Source organism: Nannobrachium achirus (assembly GCF_963921795.1).
Source record: "Nannobrachium achirus genome assembly, chromosome: 4".
Taxonomy (NCBI): domain Eukaryota; kingdom Metazoa; phylum Chordata; class Actinopteri; order Myctophiformes; family Myctophidae; genus Nannobrachium; species Nannobrachium achirus.
The window spans coordinates 65594308-65612172 of NC_137813.1; the positions used below are offsets into that span (position 1 = coordinate 65594308).

The 17865-nt window shown below is 43.9% G+C and overlaps 1 protein-coding gene across 1 annotated transcript in view; it reads right to left on the reverse strand.

Moving 5' to 3' along the window:
- Window positions 1-18: 18 nt before the first annotated feature.
- LOC308283117 (ataxin-2-like protein) overlaps window positions 19-17865 on the reverse strand; it is a 50273-nt gene continuing 32426 nt past the window's right edge. Inside the window, exons 15-24 of the mRNA XM_080723498.1 lie at window positions 16689-16806; window positions 16320-16389; window positions 14301-14516; window positions 12990-13050; window positions 10514-10686; window positions 9746-9878; window positions 7398-7507; window positions 4857-5039; window positions 1910-2093; window positions 19-899 (exon numbers count right to left, since the gene is read on the reverse strand). Of these exons, the coding sequence (XP_080579624.1) occupies window positions 841-899; window positions 1910-2093; window positions 4857-5039; window positions 7398-7507; window positions 9746-9878; window positions 10514-10686; window positions 12990-13050; window positions 14301-14516; window positions 16320-16389; window positions 16689-16806 (1307 nt within the window). The 3' untranslated portion in view covers window positions 19-840. The remainder of the gene's footprint in view (window positions 900-1909; window positions 2094-4856; window positions 5040-7397; window positions 7508-9745; window positions 9879-10513; window positions 10687-12989; window positions 13051-14300; window positions 14517-16319; window positions 16390-16688; window positions 16807-17865) is intronic.

Here is a 17865-nt window from a genome sequence, read left to right on the forward strand (position 1 = left end):
ATATGGCTAAAGTAAAGTGGTTTAATTGTTTTATAATATTGTAATTTATATCTGCAAAGTAGTAACTGAAGTTTTCAAATAAATGTAGTGGAGTATAAGTACAATATTTGCCTCTGAGATGAGTAGAAGTGAAAAACACTGAGTAAATGACATCGTAAAATCAACCCATCCCCTTTTTACCATACACCCAACACTATGGGTGTGGCTAACTTCAGCTGGGACAACCAGTCATACTTAAAGGGGTACTGTCACCTAAAGGGGTACTAAATATTAAAATATGAGTAATATAATATTTGTATGATGTCATTGTGGGAATGCACAATTATAAGCCAATCAAATGAATTGACTGTAGCCTATTTAGACTACTTACTGTACTGGTCAGCTGTTGTTGGGGAGCGAGGGACAGATTACACTGTGACATGAGTTTCAGACTGTTTCAGACCATTTTCAGAGAGACCACGTGACCTACTGTATCATACTATTAGAATTTCGGGACGTGCCAGCAGGCCTATAACGAACTGGTGGGTGTGGCCACATAAAAACATAATTTTAACACTCTCTGTACACTTTTTTGGAAAAAAATCTTCCTCCTAATATAATCATAAATACCTGATCGTCATGTTTTAGGGGGGAAAAGAAATCATGGCACCGCATCTTTAATGTCGATGTGTGTGGAGGCAGGGGGGGAATGTGATGAGCATGGGTGTGACGTTTAGGGAGGGTGAGGGCCGTTATTCCCGGTAGGATTCCAAAAAAAACATTAAAAGGGGGTCCTCGGAGACCCCGCGAAGAAGGTTCTCCATTAGTGGTTGCGTTTCCCCTCCTACCAGGAGAGGCTCATCAGTTCCCGGCCGGGTGGAAGGACAGCTGCTGCCCGGGGTGAGTCTGCATCTGGAGAGCTGGAAGAACAGTAGAACACAACCCCTTTATACCTTTGACGCATTTAGACCTGGGTATTATTTTATGCTTTAACTATTGAAAAATAGCAGATCTACAAGCTCGCAGCGCGGCGCCGAGTGCCGCGCTGCGAGCTTGTAGCTCTGCTATTTTTGAAAAAAATTCTATAAGTGTCAACTTCTATAAGTGACAACTCCCGAACGGCCGGTTCATTCCTGGCCGGTCCAGGCCGGCCATTAGGAAAAAAATACAAATAAAATGTCGGCCTTCGTTCCATTTTGGGGGCTGGGCGGCCAACAAAGTCACTGTCGGGCAGAAACCTTGTATCTCCAAGTTTCAAATTTGTAAATGTTTTCGCAAAGTAAAGCCCTGCTCCATCATACATTTTTTTATTGGAAAAAAATACGTTTCTATGTCAGTGGACCCCCCCAGAAGCAAAATTTGAGTTACAAACGTTCGCTTTAAAACACATATATTCAAAGATTTGCTCCCATTTTCACGACTTTTACAAAAATAGCAGATCTACAAGCTCGGGTCTTAATTATTCTATACTTTAGCTATTGACAAATAGCAGATCTACAAGCTCACAGCGCGGCACCGAGTGCCGCGCTGCGAGCTTGTAGATCTGCTATTTTTGAAAAGTCGTGAAAACGTGCACATCTTTGAATATATGTATTTTTTTTAAGTGCACGTTTGTAACTCAAATGTTGCTTCGGGGGGGGGGGGGGGGGGGGGAACTAAATATTTTCAGATGGGGGTCCGTGGCCAAATGCATATCATTTTGGGGGTCCTTCACATTAAACAGTTTGAGCATCACTGACATGGAAACATAGGATTTGAAATATTCAAAGACTTAATGTTCACGATTTTTCTAAAAAAGCAGATCTACAAGCTCGCACTCACTGTGAGCTTGTAGATCTGCTATTTTTCAATAGTTAAAGTACCCAGGGCCCAGAATTTGGTGCGACACCCCTGCGTGTGTGCGTGCATGCGTGTGCGTGCTTGTGTGTACCTTGTGGGTGTCCTATGTAGTAGTGTTGGTGCGTGGCCTGCTGTGGCGGGGGGCCGTGCTGCGGCGCGTTGGCGCCGCCCTGCTGGGGGGCGGCGGCATAGTGGAGCATGACTTGAGGGTGTGGGGGTCCGTGGGGGCCGGCAGAGTGGTGGTGGGGGCCCGACATCCCCCCCGCTACGTGGGCCTAGAGGGAGGGGGAGGAAGAGGAGGGGACAGTCACCATCATGACATTAATACTGAAGCAATATTACACGAGAGGGTGTGCTATACAAGCCCCCGGAACCCTGGGGTCGCCCTGAAACAAAATGGACATGGTGGCCGTTTGAGGTACTGCAGTTGGGGCTTCTATTTACAAACCTCATGAACGCGCGTCTAGGCTTCTTTGTATTGACGTGCGTTCATACCGGAAGTGCTCGTTCATGAATTAGAGCCCCAACGCGTCTGTGAACAAAAAAAATTTGACGCAAAATGCGTCACAGAAGCCAAATAGAAGCCCCACTACGTCACGTTTCAGAGGCGTCTCAAACGCGGAAGTACGCTTCATGCGCTGGGTGAGCAACTCAATGCAAGTGAACGGGCGGGGATATCCGGTGTCCTCTCTATTCTTATTATAACTCTATGGTGCTATATCGTCAGATATCATCATGTAGGACAGGGGCCAATACTGATACATTCACAAATTGGTACCACCCAAGGTGACCGTACGTTTTTTACATTTTTATCTTCCTACATGTCTCTAGTTTACATTTTGGTATGATAACCCTTTCTGAGAAGTAGCTTAAGGCCACATTCTCATAATATAATTCGGTTTAGTCGTGCGAATGGGAGTGGTGAAGTTGCCACATTCTTGCATATTTAATTGATACGTTTGCACTCACATTGCACTTTGTCATCCGAAACAATTGCCTCCTCCATCTCCCTATGTTTAGTAATTCTTCAAGTTCAACTCACAATGTAACCGCAGGAGTCAGGACCCCCACAAAATTGCCGCACAGGCGTGATCCTATTTATCTGCGGTCGGAAACGGGCGATCAAAAAATAAAACCAGTGGCGGACGGAGGGACTCGCAAAATCTACCAGCAATAAACCAGACAGCAAATACTTTAGCAAGATATGAATATCTACGAAGAGGAGAACGTCAACGTCTGTCTCTCTCTCTCTCTCTCTCTTTCTCTCTCTCTCTCTCTGCCCCTCGTCTTGCCCTCCCTGGCTCCCTCTCTCTCTGCGCTCCGCGCGTAAAGCGTCTCCATTTGGACATGATTTGGCACAGAGAGCGAGAGAGAGAGAGAGAGAGGGCGCGCGCATGAGCAAGGGTGAGAGACCCACACATCGGCCTATATTTTATTAGGCCTATAGCCTATCACATACAATAATAATTATAATAATACACTATGCGCTATCGATGGAGCGGTGATCAGAAATTAAATCAATGAGGGGAGGGGGCGGCCAGCATGGACCTTAATGGTCAGAAATCTAATGAGAGCGGACGGTCTGGAGGGGGATTTAACCTTTTATAAATAACTATGGATTTAACCCGCACATGGCTCTATATACCACAATGTTTCATTGCCTGTATTTGAGACGGCTGGATTCACACCAACAGTGAAGCGTTTGCTGTAGCGAATCGAAACCACCGTTTTTTTTGTGGATTTGCATTTGTTTCTTTGATTCGAAAAAGAATACGGATGCGTCATCCGTATTCTTTTTCGAATACATGTTGTGTATTTTCCTACAATACGTTACAGGATTCGTTTTAATCACAATAAAACGTGCCTGTGTGAATGCCGCCTAATTGATGTTATCACCCAGAGACGTGCTGGCCATTGGGAAAAGCGGGACAACTCCCGAACGGCCGGTTCATTCCTGGCCGGTCCAGGCCGGCCATTAGGAAAAAAATACAAATAAAATGTCGGCCTTCGTTCCATTTTGGAGGCTGGGTGGCCAACAAAGTCACTGTCGGGCAGAAACCTTGTATCGCCAAGTTTCAAATTTGTAAACTTTCCCGTAATTTATGAAATTAATTATAATTTTTTAAAAAATACAGTCGCCGGTCGTGCTCTGTCTCTTTAAGAGAGCTCCTGAGACGTGATCGCGTCAGAGGCGTGATGACGTCATCTGCTAGGGAGCAACTGGGGTCCACGGGCGGCCATTACGTGCCCTTGTATTGTGTATGCAGCCAGTTGGCCAGCACGTCTCCTCATCATTTTCGATCAGACGACAGACGAAATCAAGGCTTCACCCTCCCTACGAGGACGTAATGTACTTTCGAGCGCTGTTTTTTCTCGCGGATTACCCCATCTTGCTCCATGCAAAATGAACGGAGGATAACAGCCTTCAGCAGCATATAAGTAGGTGGCCGACCAAAAAATGTTCTTCGCGCACGTTTTGCTGGCTTGCACTGAGCGACCCCAGCGCGTTGTTTATCATTTGGTGCATTGCTTTTTTAAAACATGTTTATAAATAAATAGCAGATTGCACGGCAGTACCTCTGCACCCCTGTTTTTAAGGGGCCCCTTTTGGCTGGCTTAAAATGATAAATACAAAACAAACAGTTTTGGACATATAAGGTTTCCACCCGACAATGACAAAATTTTACTCATGTAATTGGCCCACTGGCTTGTCACTTGTCATGATCTGAAATGGCAAATCTTTGAGTAGCAGCAGCGCTATGGAGAGAGATCTCTCTCTATAGCGCTGCTGCTGCTGCTACTCGCAATGAGGGCCTCTCCAACTCGTTTTTCCCGGGCTGAATCAGGGGCCCAGCACGTCCCTGTTATCACCCGCTAGAGTCGGTGTCCCATTAACTTTACTATTCAGGGAAACAAAACTAAATATTAATCTGCTTTAAGTAACATATGAGGGGTCAAACTAGGGGTTTTTCATGATTCTGAATCCATTGCAAGCATCTGTTTTGCACAAAAGATTCTCTGCACGTCCCTGGTCGTACCTGTGTGAGCTGTCCGATGGAGGGGAAGCCGTGGGCCATGTGCTGGTGCGTCTGCAGGCTGTAGCCCTGCATGGGGTAGGAGGCCTGGGGGGAGCTGTGGCCCGGGGGTAGGCTGGGAGGGGTGGAGCCAGACAGACCACCAGAGTGGTACATGGACTGAGGCTGGGGACCCCCCTGAGCCGCCTGGGAGAGACACACACACACACACACACACACATTTGAAATGCTTATTTATGACCACATAAACAGAAGTACAAGGGTGCCTCATACAAAGGTCATAAACAATGACAGTGCAATCAAATAATATGAAAGAACAGCCTGTTACAAAGAGCCTAAACGGCAGAGCATTGTTACATACAGTACTTATCAGACAACGGACATAAATCATGGGTAAAGGAAGCAAAGCCTCCTCCAAATTGAGCGGCTTCCTCCTTTTGGAGAGGCCTGCCATTTTAAAGCTCCTCACAACCAACTTGTGCACATGCCCTAGGCTGATAAAGATCAAAACTAAACGTTAAAGTTTACATCTGTAGCCTAGCTATGAGATGGTCTGCTCTAACTGTTGATATTTCAGCACTTTGGTTAAAAAGGCTTCTTCCAAGCTGTAATCAAAAGTGCAGCCAACCCCGAGAATAAAAACCTCCCTAATGCCTCATTCACACTACAGATATATAGTTGAATGTTTTGCTTGGTAATTCAATGTAATCTCAATGGAAACCAGCTTTAAAGGCTGGATTCCAAGGACAGCCGACATGCCCAGCCTTTAAAGCTGGTTTCCATTGAGATTACATTGAATTACCAAGCAAAACGTTCAACTATATATCTGTAGTGTGAATGGGGCATTAGGGTTTCATTTACAACAAAGAGCTGTAATATTTGAGAACACACGCACACACACACGCACGCACGCACGCACGCACGCACGCACGCACGCACGCACGCACACACGCACACACACACACACACACACACACACACACACACACACACACACACACACACACCAGTGTTGTTTTTGACAGCAGATTTAGATTTAGTTTTAGTCATTTAGTCTTTTGAATAAAATGTAATTTAGTTTCAGTCATATTTAGTCAACTGAAAAGTTTTAGTTTCAGTGTAATTTTAGGCAACTAAATCTACAGTTGATTTAGTCAACTGAACTGTATTTTGGCAGGTCTTGATGGCATCGTAATGACTGTGTCATGTTTCACATTACATCAATCATCTGGGGACACCCCAAAATAATTTGGGGACCCCCCTGGGGGTTCCAACCCACAGGTTGAGAACCACTGGTCTAGAACGCTGGTTCCCAAACACTGGGTTGCGACCCATTTTTTGGCCACGGACCAATTTGTACGGGTCACGGCTCGAGTAAAAATCGCATTTTCGTCTCCTACAAAATCAAAAAATCAAAAATCAAATCAAAAAATCAAAAGATGGAAAACCATTTGAAATATATCATTTTATTTTTGAGTGGTGGTCTCACCGCCACTCCTGTAATCAGGTTTCACAATGCCGTGTCTGTATGTATGTCTGTCTGTCGCCTGGCATACCTCTCCTGACCACACACGTTAAAGGAGGGGCGCTATTGAGCAGGCAGACTCAACACTCTCTCTCTCTCTCAACACACACACACACACACACACACACACACACACACACACACACACACACACACACACACACACACACACACACACACACACACACACACACACACACACACACACACACACACACACACACACTGTAGACACACACGACTATTTTTATTTGACCACCACTCAGTTCACAAGGTGTGATTTTTTTAGAAATTGAAGACGTTGATACATTTTCAAACTAAATAGCAAACACATCCAAGAAATTCCATAAATAAAATATACTAATAATTAAGAAGTAGTGAAAATAGACAATTTCACAAGCTTGTAGATCTGCTATTTTCACTGGATTGTGTCCCAGGGGCGAATGTCTAATTACTCTTTTGGGTCACGGGCTAAAACGTTTGGGAACCACTGGTCTAGAACAGGGGTCTTCAACATGGGGTCCAGTACCCCTAGGGGGTCCTCAGAGTTACAGGGGGTCCTCCAAATCCTTGAGTGATAAAAAGTTGTTTTCTCCTTTTTTTATATTAACCACTTGAACCCTAGTATCCATATTCTGAGAACTTTAGCCAAAAATAGCAGATCTACAAGCTCACAACGCCTCGCGCTGCGAGGCGTTGTGAGCTTGCAGATGGGCTATTTTCGGCAAAGAGGTTTGGTGTAGAGGGGAAAAAGAGCAGACTAAGTACAGAGTGAAAGGTCAAGTTTATTAAGTATTGGCGCCACAAGTGGTTAAATATCTGAAAACACAAATTGACATGAATCCAAAATACACTGATGATTGTGCCGTCAAACGATTAAACTATATGGAATCTATGGGTTGTGGGTGGTCCCTGCTTCATCTCTCTCTCGACTAAGGGGTCCTTGGCCTGAAAATGTTGAAGACCCCTGGTCTAGAAGACATTAAATTGACCCCCCCCCCCCCCCCCCATCCACTCACCTGCGTGTGTCCTGGACTGGGAGCAGTGTGCTGGGGTTGGCTACCCGTGGGCGTGCTGGAGGGCTGAGGGTGGTGCATGGACCCCGAGTGGTGGGAGAAGGCATGGGGGGCTGAGAGAGAGAGAGAGAGAGAGAGAGAGAGAGAGAGAGAGAGAGAGAGAGAGAGAGAGAGAGAGAGAGCAAATCCTATCATTAAAAAGCCCTCAAAAGCCAAGAGATGAACATAGAGAAGAGTCCCCTCTGTCAACTGGTCCTGATCAGTGGTGTGAATTAACAAAGTAGGTCACGTGGTCTATTTGAAAACACTTTGAATCAAAATTTCCCATCGCCCGCAGTGTAGCCCCGCAGTGTAGTCCACTGCCCGCCTACCAATACCAGCCGGGGAGCTTATTGAATCCGTAGGAGGAGACGTGCGCGGGGAGGAGGAGGAGAAAGAAGACAGACAGCCTCTTTACTAGTCTGGAGAAATGCAGATAAACACAGCGTTTCCATTTCATCAATTTATATATCCTTCTTCAAATCACTTACTTAGCCCAACATCGTTCCTTATATTGAAACTATTAACGTTATGGAGAACGCATTCTAACGCGATTAACCAGAGCTCTCAGCTGTGTGTGTGTGTGTGTGTGTGTGTGTGTGTGTGTGTGTGTGTGTGTGTGTGTGTGTGTGTGTGTGTGTGTGTGTGTGCGTGTGTGTGTGTGTCTGTCTTTCTGTGTGGCGCCGTGCGAGGCGACTCAACGAGCGTGTGAGGACAGCTAGCGGGGGCTACGGGCAGCGGGGGAAAATGTGGCAAGCTCCCCTCATTTAGAGCTCCCGGCGAGAGGCAACATCCCCTCTCGGTGAATTTTAGCGAATCCGCCAATTCAACAATTAAACATAAACAAGCATATTCACATGAACAATGGCGAAGTAACAACCAGATTACCAGAGTATTAACCAGAGTATTTCCAATTTCCAATACTTTTACTTCTACTCCACTACATCTCAGATACAGATATCGTACTTTTACTCCACTTGGATAATTTTGAGTGCAACCGTGTATCTGGCACTGTCATGTGGTCAAGGAGTGGTGGAGACAGAGCTCCACTTCTTGACTGCATGTGACAAATACTAACACATCAGAGAGGAATACTACACACTAAACTCACTCAAATAACAAAATATGTAGCAGCCTGTCACAAAATGACGGACAATGGTTGAACACTATAAGCGATGAACACAACGAATAGACTAATGTGATTTAGAATATTTCTCTGTCTTGTTTATATTGTTTGTTCTGATTCTGAATATGTATTATTTATATTATTATTTTGTATCATACTGTATGTAATGCTTTGGCAATGTAAAGGGGAACACACATCGGACGCGGAAGCGGCGCGTCAAAACATACGGCCCCATTATTTTCAATGAACTAACCCACACCGGCGGCTTCAGACGAGCGCAGCCGCGGGTCTGCCGCCTCGCCTGCCGCGCCGATACGCTGCTGTTCTATTTTGCTGTTCTACTCCCATGGTTCTCCCCACCGGGGGAAATGGATGTGCTGTGTGGCAGTGTGCCGCATCCAGTTGGGGTTACCGCGCGGCCACTTCACGTGCGCTGATAACGCGACACTGCGCAGCCGCCCGCGTCCAGTGTGTGCTCCCCTTCAGAATGCTTTGTGTGTTGTCCCCTTCAGAATGCTTGTCATGCCAATAAAGCATATTTGAATTTGAATTTGAGAGAGAGAGAATGAGATTTATTTTCCTAACACGTTCACGATTGTGTCCACAGAGGCACGGTCGCGCTCGCTCTTGTGTGCCCTCGAAAATGCATTTAAACACTGAAAAGCGCTGGGACTGGCTACAGAAATAATTAACTGATACCTGCCAATAAATGTGTGAATAAGGTTGAGAATGGCTGTCCTAAACGTCGCCTTCTAGAACAGTGGTTCTCAAACTTTTCAGGCAGCGAACCCCAAAATAGAAATCTTTTAACATTACATTTTGTATAACACGGTTCTATTGTGAAAATAGCCGTTGCGAGGCGTTGTGAGCATGTAGATCTGCTATTTTCACAATTTATGCCTTTAATATTTGACAATTTGGCCAATGTTTAATTTGTCATTTTAGAGGTATTAAAAAGTCCTTACATTTTACTTTAGAAATGTGCATATACCTTCTATACACTTCAACTTATGTCGTTTACTGTTGAGAGAGAAAAGAATGTTGCACATTAAGTTAATCATCTGGGGACCCCCCAAAAATAATTTGTAGGGGAGGGTGTATCACTTTTGCTGGACCCCCCTGGGGGTCCCGACCCACAGGTTGAGAACCATTTATTCTATAAGTGGACCCCTCTCTCCCTGCTTACCATACATGGCCTGCTGTGGTCCTTGGGGCCCCTCGGCGGGCTGTCCGGGGTACTGTGGGGGCCCGGGGGGCCCCTGCATGGCCTGGGGGGACGTCAGCATCCTGGCTCCCCCCTGCAGCATGGAGTACATGGGCTGCAAACACACAAACACACAAACACACAAACAAAAATTAATGTTAAAGGTCTTATGACATACAGCTGTATATACTGTATATATTTTTTTTGTTTCCTGACCTAAATTACACCAAAAAAACTGAACTTTCAACCAGTGTTGTAAAGTAACTAAGTACATTTACTTAAGTAATGTACCAAAGTACAGTTTTGAGGTATTTGTACTTTACTTGAGCATTTCCAGTTTTCAGTACTTTTACTTCTACTCCACTACATCTCAGAGGCAAACATTGTACTTTTACTCCACTACATTCATTTGAAAACTTTAGTTACTAGTTACTTTGCAGATATAAATTATAATATTATAAAACATACTTTACCCCTAATTTATTCCTTGGCTATTTGAAAATAGCCGATCTACAAGCTCAATCGGCTATTTTCAAACATTTTGTACTTTTACTTTTGGTACTTTAAATACATTTTTATGACAACACTTTCATACTTTTACTCAAGTACATGTTGAATTCTGGACTTCTACTCGTAACGGAGTACATATATAGCGCAGTTTTGATACTTTTACTTAAGCACAACACAGGAGTACTTTTTCCGCCTCTGCTTCAAGTAAACAACGTGAGTACTTTTTCCACCACAGCCTACCTGTCCATGGTAGTGTGTTGGCATGGCCTGCAGCAGCTGTCCGTACTGCAGGTAGGGCTGGTAGGGGGAGGCCACCAGCGGAGCCCCCGCCGCCGTGGCCGCCGCCTGCATCATGGAGGCCTGCGTCTGGGAGGCGTGGTGGTCCGCGCGGGGCGGGCCCATCACCACTGGACCTGGGTGAGGAGGAGGTGGGGTTTTAGGAAAGACATAGGTGGTGGCAAAACCATAAAATAAGAGACAACTAACTCATTTAGGCTTAGAATTATTGAATGCTTTAACTATTGAAAAATAGCAGATATACAAGCTCACAGCGCGGCACCGAGTGCCGTGCTGCGAGCTTGTAGATCTGCTATTTTTGAAAAAGTCGTGAAAATGTGTGCAAATCGTTGAATAGATGTATTTTCAAAGCGAACGTTTGTAACTCAAATCTTGCTTCTGGGTGGTCCCTGGAAGTAAATATTTTGAGATGGGGGTCCGTGGCCAAATAAATATCATTTTGGGGGTCCTTGACATGAAAAGGTTTGAGAACCACTGACATAGTAGTCTCTCAAGAACAGACTAACTGAGCCCCATTTAAGAGAAAAGGACCTTTTCTTTGACGATGGCTGGCCAGATTGCTGACATAGAAACATAGGGTCTTCAAAAAACTTTAGAAGGATTCAAAAGACACTTATAGAATCGGGTCAAAATTCCAATTTTCACGATTTTTCAAAAATAGCAGATATACAAGCTCACAGCGCGGCACTCTTCAATAGTTAAAGCATAAAATAATGATACACAATAATGTGTATCCATTCTACCATTCTGACGGAATGAAGGAGCTATAGTCAACTTTTTCATTTTGGCCGTTGTCAGGCTGACTTTGTTTACATCCCTCTTCTATTCTTTTATATGGAATCCATATAAAAGAAACACATATGAAGCTTAATTTCTTTTATAAAATATTTTCAAAACATTATTTTATTTTTTCAATAAAAAAGTTGACTATTAGCTCCTTTAACTATTGAAAAATAGCAGATATACAAGCTCAGCGCGGCACTGAGTGCTGCGCTGTGAGCTTGTAGATCTGCTATTTTGAAAGATCTACTATTTTTTTAAATATTGACCCAATTCTATAAATGTCTTCTAAATCTTTTTATTTTCCTTTATTTTTTTTTCTATCATCAGTAGTTCTCAAAACGTTTCATGTCAAGGACCCCCAAAATTATAGGTATTTGGCCGTGGACCCCCATCACAAAAAACGTTGTTCCAGGGACCCCCAGAAGCAAATATTTGAGTTACAAAGGTTTGTGTTGAAAACGATATATTCAAAGATTTTCACACATTTTCACGATTTAAAAAAATAGCAGATCTACAAGCCCATAGAGCTCGCAGCTATGAGCTTGTAGATCTGCTATTTTTGACCAGCTAAAGTAACACATCCACTGCTACGCCCCCCGTTGTCACGTCCAGGGACGTGTTAACTGGTTACCATGGTAACCTATAAAACCGATAACGTGGTTGATACATGAATGGTTGCATTACACAATCACACACTTATCTAAATGATAACACAGGTCACATGTAGATGGACGGGCATCCGTTGCGATGACATCAGATAAAAAAAACAAAAAACTATTCAGAGTTGGGGACGATATTCATAAAACAACTGAATTTGAGGGTGTGGCAATTGCCATTCACTGATGACCCAGTTCTCAGTGGTTCTCAAACTTGGGGTTGGGGGTCCCTAACTTATTTTGTGGGGTCCCCAGATGATTCGCTTAAAGTCAATTTTTTTCCTCACTCAACGGTAAATAATCCAACATACAGTATAAGTGTGTTCAGGGTATCTGCACATTTATAAAGTAACAATTTATGGACTTTCAAGACCGTTTTAATACCAAACTGTCAAATATTAAGTAAGCAAGAGGTGAACATTGTGAAAATAGCCGCACTACATGCTCACAACGCCTTGCACAGCAAGGCGTTGTGAGCATGTAGATCTGCTATTTTCACAATATTTATCTGCGGAACCGAGTCACATTAAATGTAATACCTACAATTCCAAGTGCTTGTCAGGGTGGGGGTCCCCAGTTCAAATATGTTTATTTTGGGGGTCACAGTCTAAAAAAGTTTGAGAACCCCTGGCTTAGTATAATAACACGGAGGGTTCCCAAAGGGTTCCCAGTTCGATCCCGGGCTCCCCCAGAGTTAGTGTTGAAGAGTTCTTGAGCAAGACTCTGAACCCCTAGTTGCTCCAGGTGAGCAGGTTGGTGCCTTGCATGGTTTCCTCTGCCATCGGTGTATGAATGTGTGTGAATGGGTGAATGTAATGGACAACCTATATGAAGCACCTTGGATAAAGGCTCCATGATGTGGTTGTGTTTGTGTGTGTGTGTGTGTGTGTGTGTGTGTGTGTGTGTGTGTGTGTGTGTGTGTGTGTGTGTGTGTGTGTGTGTGTGTGTGTGTGTGTGTGTGTGTGTGTGTGTGCGTGTACCTTTAGCTCTGGGGTATTTGCTCTGGGCGACTGTGGACATGTACTGGTACATCTGAGGAGCCTGGGAAGACAACATGACAATGACGCCCATGTTAACAACTGCATTATCCATCACTGCTCATATTTACTTTAATGCATGTAATCACGGGTAGCGGATCGCACCACGGATCTGATTAATGACGGGGCGGGGCAGGCGTTGTCAAAATCGGACCTGTGGTCTGTTTGCAATGAATCAAATATTAGATACATCAGCATATAACAATTGATGAAATAGATTTTTAGATGGATTCTGTTACTATTGGGTATGATAAACAACATACTAAAAGTTTGGGGAAAAATATATATAATTTCTTTCCCTAAACAACATTTCCAAGATGGCTTCCAAGATGGGACTGAGATACTAGGGCCCAAGGTGGAGGGGCCTTCATTATTTTATACTTTAGCTATTGAAAAATAGCAGATATACAAGCTCACTGTGAGCTTGTAGATCTGCTATTTTTGAAAAGTCAAAAGTGAAAAAATGTGTGCAAATCTTGAATATATGTATTTTTAAGGGAACATTTGTAACTCAAATTTTGCCTCTGGGGGGGTCCCTGGAACTAAATATTTTGAGATGGGGGTCTGTCGCCAAATACGTATCATTTTGGGTGTCCTTCACATTAAAAAGTTTGAGCACCACTGACATAGAAACATAGGTTTCTCAAAAAAAACCTTAGAAGGATTTGAAATATTCAAAGACAAAGGCACACATTTTCAAGATTTTTCAAAAATAGCAGATCTACAAGCTCGCAGCACTGGGAGCTTGTAGATCTGCTATTTCTCAATAGTTAAAGCACAATATGTGAGTGAATCCTTGTGCCCTGGGCCCAGAATTTGGTGCGACGCAGTGGCGTCAGTTCAGAAAAGGCTAAGGTATGGCAACATGACTGGTGTCTTGCACGCCAATGTTGCCATACCTTAGCAACAGTCATGATTTCTATGGTTTCTTGGGCTGGATATGGCAGCCTGGAACGGTTCAAGTGCAGCTAAACTTGGCATGTTTAGTAAACGTACCACACATTTAACAATAATGCATTGCACCTGTGCAGAGAATACAAGTGTGGAGAATATAATTATGATACCTTGTTAAAGTGACCATTTTGTTACATTTTGCATTTGTAGATAGACAAAGAGACATTCATGGATTTATATTTAAAAGTAAAAGTAACTTTTATTTCCCCCCCTTTGGCCCAGGGTATGGCAGCTGCATACCCCTGCCATACCCAATTGACGCACGCCCCTGGTGCGACGCCCCTGGGTGTGGTACTATACCTGGACGGCGTGCCCTTGTATGGAGTTGGGGAAGACGTAGGACAGGTAGGGCCCGGGCGGCGAGCTGTAGATGGCCCCTCCCCCAGGCTGGCCCCCGCCGGGCCCCTGGCCCCCGCCCGCCACCCCCTGCAGCTGGTGGGGAGCAGGAAGGGGGGGCAGCGCCACCGACGGGCTGGGTGGCGCGGCCCGCGGGGGGGTGGGCGTCTGAGCGGGCTTCTGAAAAAAAGCAGTGGTTGCCAAACTTTTCCCAACATTTTTTGAGTGAAACATTTTCTTTCTTTCTTTTGTTTTTGTCTTTTTTTCTGTTGTCTTGCAGCATATTATTATAAAGTTTTGTCCATGCATTGAATACCATGGACTTCCAACGTAAAAAAAGATCATAAAAGGTCTTATTTGGGATGTTCTTTTAGGCAGGGTGTTTAACTGGACTTGTACTGTACTACATTTCAATTGTATATTGACTATACTTGTACTGTTCTCCATTTGTGTCTAATAAAATATTCAATCAATGAATCAATAAAAGTTTTTTTTTTAATATATTAACTCTCCTACTGCCAGATTATTTATTTATTTATTGGGTCTGGTGCCATCAAAAAGCGGCTTACCTTTGCGACGTTATAGTAGATAGATAGACATTTATTTATTTTTTTATTTTTTTATTTTTTTATTGTGCAATAGTGCACTTTGGTCTGCCAGGCAGCAGAGGGCGGCGTCATGCGAGAATGAATGTGAATTTGCCTGTTATGTGTTGCCGTACATTCAGACCAGTCACTGGCCACAGAGCCTCACAGCCAGAGGAAATCAACAAGGAAGTGAATTGGTCTCCGTTGATGTTAACGCATAATGGATTTTTTACACCATCACCGCGGAAAATGTGTTTACAGTACACGGCGGCGCGACCCCTCATCAGCTTAAGGACATCAACAAGGTAAACGAACGAACGCGAACGAGCGCCGTATTGGCGCGGAGGTCTCTTGAGAATTGGGGCGAACAGGAACGTCCAAAGCAGTATAAGAGTTAAAGTGTTATTTTAACTGAAGTTTTTTAAAATATTAAAAATCATTTTTTAAGGATTGTGAAGGATAGGCAAAAAAGCATTGCGCTTCCGCCTATTTCTTTTTTTGGTCATGATTTGCATTTTGTATGTTTTCATTTGTTGTTAAAGAGGACCACAAATAAAATCATCAATTCATTCATTCATTTTTTAGCTCGAGACCTAAGAGAGATTGGCCGAGTTTCCAAAAGTGATTTTTAGCCCATCGTAGCTCACGCGTGGTCGTAGAGACCAAGCCCCGACCGTCATGTTCCCGTGTTTACATGGGTTTGGGCAGAGCGACTTATTTACCCCCCTACAACAACACCATCATTCAGATTTCACAAAGTGCTTAATAAAGTCTCGCACCTATCTAAATATAAATACGGTACAGCATTCTGTAATTACCTGTATCCTCTGTGTTCTTTAATAAGAAGCCTTTTTATCCGATCGCTTTCTGTTTTCCCATGTATTTCCTGGCATTCCCCATGCGCACCAACCCCATTGAGATAAACAGACAGCGATCGGATAAAAAGGCTTCTTATTAAACAAAACGGAGGATACAGTTAATTATAGAAAGCCGTGCCGTATTTAGACAGGAGTGAGACTTCATCAAACACTTTGTTTGTGAAATAATGATGGTGTAGTTGTAGGGGGCTAAATAAGTCGCTCTGCCCAAACCCATGTAAACACAGGAACATGACGATCTGGGCTTGTTCTCTACGACCATGGGTGAGCTACGATGGGCTTACGATGGGCTAAAATCGCATTGGGAAACCCGGCCATTAGTCGTTAGCCCGGGACCCAAGCTGGTGAAAATAGCCAATCTACATGCTCACAACGCGTCGCTTCGTCGACACGTTGTAGATCGGCTATTTTCACTACTTCTTTGAACATAATTTTGTTTTCTAATTTACAGGATTTTTCTTCCATTTTTCTTTTTGAATAATAAATAAAAAACTATTTCATTTGTTTTAGAGACTGACCAAGACGGTGGGTCCTTTGACTGGTAGGAATTCTTTGGCGTTGGGATTTAATGTTGAGTTCTTCACCTGCCTGTAAGTATGGAAGAAAGAAACAAAAGTTGTAGAGGTTATTATTAAAATAAATGTATAATACATCATACTCAAACACGCTTTACAAAACAAAACAAATAACCTGGTTTATAGGCCTATGATCTGCAATGTATTGTTGATTTCTGCTATTTATGTGACTATGTAGCCCTATGGGCACTTCTTGTTTCATTATTGGAGAACTCTCCACATGAAAAAGAGGCATGCTACGTAGGACCTGACGAAGCTGTATTGACATCAAGAACATGTCCTTGAACAAGTGTGAAAGAAACGGTGACTCACACCACGGCTACTGGTGAGCTGTTGGCGCGCTCTGCGCTGTCCGGCCTGCAGGGGTCCTCGGTGCCCAGCTGAGGCGTCCCGGCGGATTGCCTGTCTGGTCCCGCAGACTGGGGGGCACCTGGTGTGGTGTGTGGGGGGGGGGGTGACAGATAATCCAACATAATCGATTGAATCTCTTAAGAGAAATAATTGATAATCTATCATTTAAATAAAAAATAAAATATATATTTTAAAATATATATATTGTCACTGCGCATCCGCTTTTTTTTCCTCAGAGAATCAGTGCTATTGAACACCTTTACGTCTGTGTGTTGGTTAAAACAATATTGAACCAATGAAAAGTAGTAAAAAGCGTTTCTGACAAACCCAGCTAACTCCAACGTTTAGCCCTCTTTTCTTTTTTCTTTCTTCTTATTTTTCTGGAAGGAGCTAGCTCCAACATCAGGCTACATCTAGCCTACATCTGGCCTAGATATGGCCTACATCTAGCCTAGATATGGCCTACATCTAGCCTAGATATGGCCTACATCTGGCCTAGATATGGCCTACATCTAGCCTAGATATGGCCTACATCTAGCCTAGATATGGCCTACATCTGGCCTAGATATGGCCTACATCTGGCCTAGATATGGCCTACATCTAGCCTAGATATGGCCTACATCTGGCCTAGATATGGCCTACATCTGACCTGGATATATGGCCTACATCTGGCCTGGATATATGGCCTACATCTGACCTGGATATATGGCCTACATCTTGCCTGGATATGGCCTACATCTGACCTGGATATATGGCCTACATCTGACCTGGATATGGCCTACATCTGGCCTGGATATATGGCCTACATCTGGCCTGGATATATGGCCTACATCTGACCTGGATATGGCCTACATCTGACCTGGATATATGGCCTACATCTGACCTGGATATGGCCTACATCTGGCCTGGATATATGGCCTACATCTGGCCTGGATATATGGCCTACATCTGGCCTGGATATATGGCCTACATCTTGCCTGGATATATGGCCTACATCTGGCCTGGATATATGGCCTACATCTGGCCTGGATATATGGCCTACATCTTGCCTGGATATGGCCTACATCTGGCCTGGATATATGGCCTACATCTGGCCTGGATATATGGCCTACATCTTGCCTGGATATATGGCCTACAT